General features: G+C 48.8%; 1 protein-coding gene across 1 annotated transcript in view; it reads left to right on the top strand.

The window, feature by feature from the left end:
* Positions 1-6,000, top strand: part of LOC111156316 (GCN1, eIF2 alpha kinase activator homolog) — a 60,535-nt gene that overhangs the window by 16,935 nt on the left and 37,600 nt on the right. Inside the window, exons 10-16 of the mRNA XM_022517077.1 lie at positions 295-369; positions 622-750; positions 1,530-1,580; positions 1,922-2,020; positions 2,231-2,404; positions 4,323-4,475; positions 5,691-5,783. Coding sequence (XP_022372785.1) covers positions 295-369; positions 622-750; positions 1,530-1,580; positions 1,922-2,020; positions 2,231-2,404; positions 4,323-4,475; positions 5,691-5,783 — 774 coding nt within the window. The remainder of the gene's footprint in view (positions 1-294; positions 370-621; positions 751-1,529; positions 1,581-1,921; positions 2,021-2,230; positions 2,405-4,322; positions 4,476-5,690; positions 5,784-6,000) is intronic.

The raw sequence follows: 6,000 nt of genomic DNA, 5'->3' as shown, positions 1-6,000 counted from the left end.
CCTGCTTCTCCCTGTCCCGCTCCCCCTGCTTGTGTTCCCTCTTTCACTGTGTCTCTGTCAAATAAATAAAATCTTTAGAAAAAAAAAAGGAACCTCTGCTCTAGACAGTATGAACTTGGTGGCACTTGAAAGTAGCGACAAAGGTGTGACTGCTCTTGGGATCGTATGAAGATAAAGAGTGGTCAGGGTTCTTTGCAGCTGGACAGCAGGTCTGACGGCATTGGCTGGGGTGTACAGCAGAAATGGGCATTTATGCCTGAGACAGACGTGCTGTGTACTTTCTGTCCCCCTTAGCTATCTCCAGTCTGCTGGCATCGGTGACTCTTGATCTCAGCCAGTATGCCCTGGACATCGTGAAAGGACTGGCCAGTGAGTACCATGACCCCTCTCTGGCCCCTAGGATGGCACCTTGGGTTTTGGTTGCCATTTTCCCAGTTATTTTAGGAGAAAGGGCAGGGGACAGCTCAGTTTAAAAAAGAAACTACACTTGCATAGTTTCTTGAGCTCCTTTAGGAGAGTACCTCGCTGGGGTGGGAGAGTTGGGAATGTGGAGAAGACTGAGCTGAAGTCCCAGATAGCTCGGCTCTCTGTGGCTTCTGAGCTGCGGCTGTCTGTGTCTAGGTCAGCTTAAGTCCAACAGTCCCCGCCTGATGGACGAAGCTGTGCTGGCGCTGCGGAACCTGGCCTGCCAGTGCAGCGACTCTGCGGCAACAGAAGCCTTGACCAGGCACCTGTTCGCGATCCTCGGCGGTGAGCAAGGCTTCCTGGCTGGGGCGGGGCAGGGTGGGGGATGGCTGAGGTGTGGGTGCTGGGACCTGCTGGGGAAGTGGGTCTCCTGAGTCTGCTTGTGTCAAGGCTGTGTGGTCGAGAGAACGCTCGCAGTAGAATGTGAACATGTGAAGTGAACAGAAGCATGAGTAGGGAGGGCAGTGTAGACGGGGGTAATCTCAGTTATTATTATTATTTTTTTAAGTGTAGACATTATTGTATGCATAAAGGGAAAAACTAGAGGGAAACACATCAAAATGTTCATAATGTCTTTGGGTAGTGGACACATGGGTGATTTTAAAATGTTTTTCTTTTCTTTATAAACATGAGTTTCACTTTATTTATTTCTAAAGATTTTATTTATTTATTTGTCAGAGAGAGAGCACACAAGCAGGGGGAGTGGCAGGCAGAGGGAGAAGTAAACTCCCTGATGAGTAAAGAGCCTGATGCGGGACTCGATCCCAGCACCCTGGGATCATGACCTGAGTGAGCCAAAGGCAGATGCTTAACCGACTGAGCCACCCAGGCATCCCTAAATGTTTTCCTTCATATTCTTTGTTTCTCAAGTTTTCTGTGAGAACATACTACTCTTTTCGTCAGGAAAAAAAAATCTAGTGAATGTTATTTTAAAGGCAGCTTCACAAACAAAGGCTGCTTCAGGAACCAGAAACTGTATCTTGGTGTCACACACATGACCACATTCACCCTCTGGGGAAATGTGGCAGATTTGAATTTTGAATCTTTGCTTTCTCTCCTCTCAGGCTCTGAGGGAAAACTGACTATTGTAGCCCAGAAGATTAGCGTCCTCTCAGGTACAGAATCTCTCCTGGGGTAGTGGTAAGTGTAGTAGTAGATGAGGTGTAATGTAACTGGTGGGTAAGGCAGGTCCTTTATTGGATCTTGACTCCTCTGACAGTCCTGGACATCCCAGCCTGGCTTCCAGGACTCTGCTGCCTGCCTGTGGGGCCAGTGGGACTTGTTTGAGTCTAGCGGGAGGCCTGGCTTCTGTGGAAGGAGAGATCATCTGTAGGGGGGATTGAGGGAAGGGCAGTGGTGGCTGGAGGAGAGACTTGGCTGCTAGGGAAGTGGGCAGCGGCAAGAAGAATCTCGTGTTTGTGGTTTTATGCTGAGCAGGAAATCCCCTGCCTTCCAGGGATCGGGAGTGTCAGTCATCACGTGGTGTCTGGGCCTTCTAGTCAAGTCCTGAATGGGACCGTGGCTGAGCTGTTTATCCCGTTCCTCCAGCAAGAAGGTAACTACGGCATGGGGAGGATGCAGTCTGGACTCGAGCTGATTCTGGTTTTCACCCTCACAGCTGCCATGAACCCCTTCTTAAGGCAGACCTCCCCTGAAGCATTACTGCTTCCTCCCCCTTGTGCTCCTGCTTGCTTTGGGGCACTGCTGTTGGCGGTTGGACGTGGGCCTGACACTGAACTGACCGGACTTCTGCTTCTTGCCCTAGTTCACGAAGGCACCTTGGTGCACGCGGTCTCTGTCCTGGCTCTCTGGTGTAACCGGTTCACCACAGAAGTGCCCAAGAAGCTCACCGAATGGTTCAAGAAAGCCTTCAGCCTTAAGACTTCGACCTCTGCAGTGAGGCATGCCTACCTGCAGTGCATGTTGGCCTGCTTCCGAGGTGAGATGCCTCTCCTGCGGGGGTGACCGAGTCTTCCGGGCATCCTCACCGCCCCCGGCTTTCCCTTGCTGTCCAGCTTACTCGGCGTTGCTTCTTGTTAAGCCTCTGGGAGCATCGGGCTCAGTCCTCCACAAAGCCTCGAATTGGTGCCCAGTCTTCACAACGGATTTTGGCTTCTCCCCTTTATCAGATCTCCAAGTTATGAAGCTTTATTCAGAGAGGGCCTGGGTCTAGAACCTGTCCCTGTATTATCTGAAGTCATGTGGAAGTGATCGTGAGAGGCCTGATTCAAAAACTCCACCTTCATAGAAACGTTTCGTTGGACTTACTAAAAACCAGTCACTGCCTTTTCTGTGGTGCTGACGAATCTTGGGCATGGGTATCCATCTCTTTCCTAAGCAAAGCTAGAGGAAATGTTCCAGTCTGCATAGGAACTAGATCTCCACGGTAAAAAACACCACCTCTGAGATAGGCTGGTATTTCCTTTAAAAAAGTGTACAGTTCTGATGAGCTGTGTTAATTTTTTATTTTTATTTTTTTAAAAGATTTTATTTATTTATTTGACAGAGAAACACAGCGAGAGGGGAACACAAACAAGGGGAGTGGGAGAAGGAGAAGCAGGCTTCCCACCGAGCAGGGAGCCCGATGCGGGACTCGATCCCAAGACCCTGGGATCATGACCTGAGCTGAAGGCAGACACTTAACAACTAAGCCACCCAGGTGCCCCTGATGAATTGTGTTTAAAGAAACATCTAGGAGATTCCAGAGCTGCTGATTGCATGGAAGGGTGTCCCTTCTCTGTCCCTTCTCTGATTGCATGGAGGAGTGCCTCTACTCCTCTTGTCAGTTTGCAGTTCTGCTGCATTGATCAATCTTGATTTTTTCTTTTTTTAAAGATTTTACTTATTTATTTGACAGAGATCACAAATAGGCAGAGAGGCAGGCAGAGAGAGAGGAAGGGAAGCAGGCTCCCCACTGAACAGAGAGCCCAATGTGGGGCTCGATCCCAGGACCCTGGGATCACGACCCGAGCCGAAGGCAGAGGCCCCAACCCACTGAACCACCCAGGCACCCCAGTCAATCTTGATTTTATTTATTTATTTATTTATTATTTTTTTAAAGATTTTATTTGTCAGAGAGAGAGAGTACAAGCAGTGGGAGCGGCAGGCAGAGGGAGAAGCAGACTCCCCATTGACTAGGGAGCCTGATGTGGGACTCAATCCCAGGACCCTGGGATCATGACCTGAGCTTAAGGCAGACACTTAACTGACTGAGCCACACAGGCATCTCTCAGTCTTGATTTTAGATTGAGTTCTAGATAGCAGAGACTTGGTTTAAACTAGTGTCTTCAGCTTGAGCTGTTTCTACTTGGTGCTTTTAAAATATGTAATAGAAAATAAGCCTTTAAACATTTTTTTGATTCAAATTCATGATGTCTTCCAAATGAAATGTTTAGTAGTTAAGAAAACATTGATTTAGCTATAATTTTAACAGATTTCCACTTTATTTATTTATTTAGTGGGTTTAGTTCATATGTCAGTGTATTGGTTCTGGTTTTAGAATTGGGTTGGGAGCTTGTATGATATCAGGGAAGAGCCCCAGAAAGAAATTGGTGGGTTTGCAGTGGCTCTGGCTCTCCCCGAATCAGCTCAGTGTCCGGGGGCATCTTACTTAACCTCTCTTGGTCTGTTTCCTTACCGAGCAAATGAATAGCTAGACTATTGGATTTATAAGGGTCCTGCTGTCTGTAACATTATGATTGTAGACTTTGGTTCTAGTTCCCCTACCTCACAGCGTCTGACAAGGTGACTGTAGCATTTTAGTCAGCTAGTTCGGACCTGAGTGGATAGTGCCCTTCATGAGTAATCTTGTTGTGCTTGACAAAGTGTGTTATAAGGTGCTGGTCCTCTCTCCGCAGGTGATACACTATTGCAGGCCCTGGACTTGCTGCCTTTGCTCATCCAGACGGTGGAGAAGGCAGCCTCCCAAAGCACTCAGGTCCCCACAGTCACCGAAGGGGTCGCTGCAGCCTTGCTGCTCTCAAAGCTTTCTGTGGCTGACTTGCAGGCTGGTAAGGGTCTAGACTAACTCCCCATGGTAGCAGATGAGGCCTCATCCAGGGTCCCCGGGAGGAGTGACTTGATGTTGAGGATTTCACAGGACCAGCTTGGTCACTACCACAGTGGGTCAGTCACAGGGCTCCTTGTCATCTGCAGGGATGAGTCTTAGGGTCACAGTGGCATGTGGGAGTATAGTCAGGGGACTCCTGTCACTCTCCTTTGCCCTCTTGTTCTAGTGCTCTGGGACGGGGGTTTGTATATAATGCCCAGACTGACGTGGGTTTAGTATAGTGGGGAATTTTTTAATTGGTTATACATTTTTAGAGAAAAGCTCCCCCACAGCCAGTCTTCTAGCCACTAAGTTCCCTTCCCTGGACAGTTTACCATGTCCAGAAATAGTCAGTGTGTAATTGACCAAACACACCAGGTAGCATACTGTGTAAATGCCATATTACATACTGAACAGCCCTTGGTAAAGATTCTAGATCGGGGCAGCCTAAAGTGCTTTCTCTGTATTCCACGCCTGCTCTAGTCTCACTCTGCCTGCAGATGTACGTGAACTTATTCTTGTGGTTGGAAGTGGAGTTCAGCTCTTCTCATATTTCATTGGGTGCCTTGGCAGGGAGGCAGAGATGAACGTGACCATGCTTCCACACGTTTTCAGCTGCTTCACTGTAGTGGGAGAGAGGAGATGAAAAAAGACATCTGTAGTTGAAGACAAAAATGTGGCATTCGGGCAGTTTTGAAGGAGGGATTACTCTTAGTTGAGGTGTTTGGCTATCAGGAAAGGTTCATGAAGGAGGGAGCATTTGGACTAGGGCCCTGAAGGCTAGGAAAGATTTCACCAACTGGAAGGATTTCAACAGCCCAGTGTGAGTTTAAACCAGCCTGAGTCAGGGGAGGCACCATGTGTGAATGTCAAGTATTTCAGCCTGGCACCTGGAGTAGGTGGGAATTCCAGGTGGAAAATGCTTGCCTGCGCTCCTGTAGGCAGCAGAGAACCACTGAAGGTTTTCACAGAGGTGGTAATACCGAAAGGACTGGTTGGTTCTCAGAACGTGGAGGGAGAGACAGTGAGCTTAGGAGTGACCCAGGCATGCTGGGGGAGCCCTGCTGTAGAAGAGGGTCTGTCAGTGCAGAACAGCCCCAGCAGCTTCAGGCAGGAGGGGACCAGCCACGGCAGACAGACTGAGCTATGTCGTGGAGTGACCTTTGGTTTCTTGCAGAGGCCAAACTGAGTGGTTTCTGGCAGCTGACTGTAGATGAAAAGAAGCAGATTTTCACTTCTGAGAAATTCCTGCTCATGGCTTCAGAGGATGGTGAGTTACTTAGTTGAACTTACTTGAACTTGAGGTTGGGTCTCAGTGTCTTTGGTGGGTCTTCAGAGAGGACCCTTCCCTGACTGCTTGTTGTCTTGACAGGCAAAAACCTCAATCACAGTGCTAGGGTCAGCCGCAGTGCCGTTGGCTGCTGTGGCAATGAATGCACCTCTGTGGGCCATGGAAGGCTGGGGAATGGGGGAGTGGGTTGATTTGT

Source organism: Enhydra lutris, unplaced genomic scaffold (genome assembly GCF_002288905.1).
Source record: "Enhydra lutris kenyoni isolate GAN:26980312 unplaced genomic scaffold, ASM228890v2 scaffoldscaffold46, whole genome shotgun sequence".
In the NCBI taxonomy this organism is placed as follows: Eukaryota; Metazoa; Chordata; class Mammalia; order Carnivora; family Mustelidae; genus Enhydra; species Enhydra lutris.
This window is presented reverse-complemented; position numbering and strand designations above follow the sequence as displayed.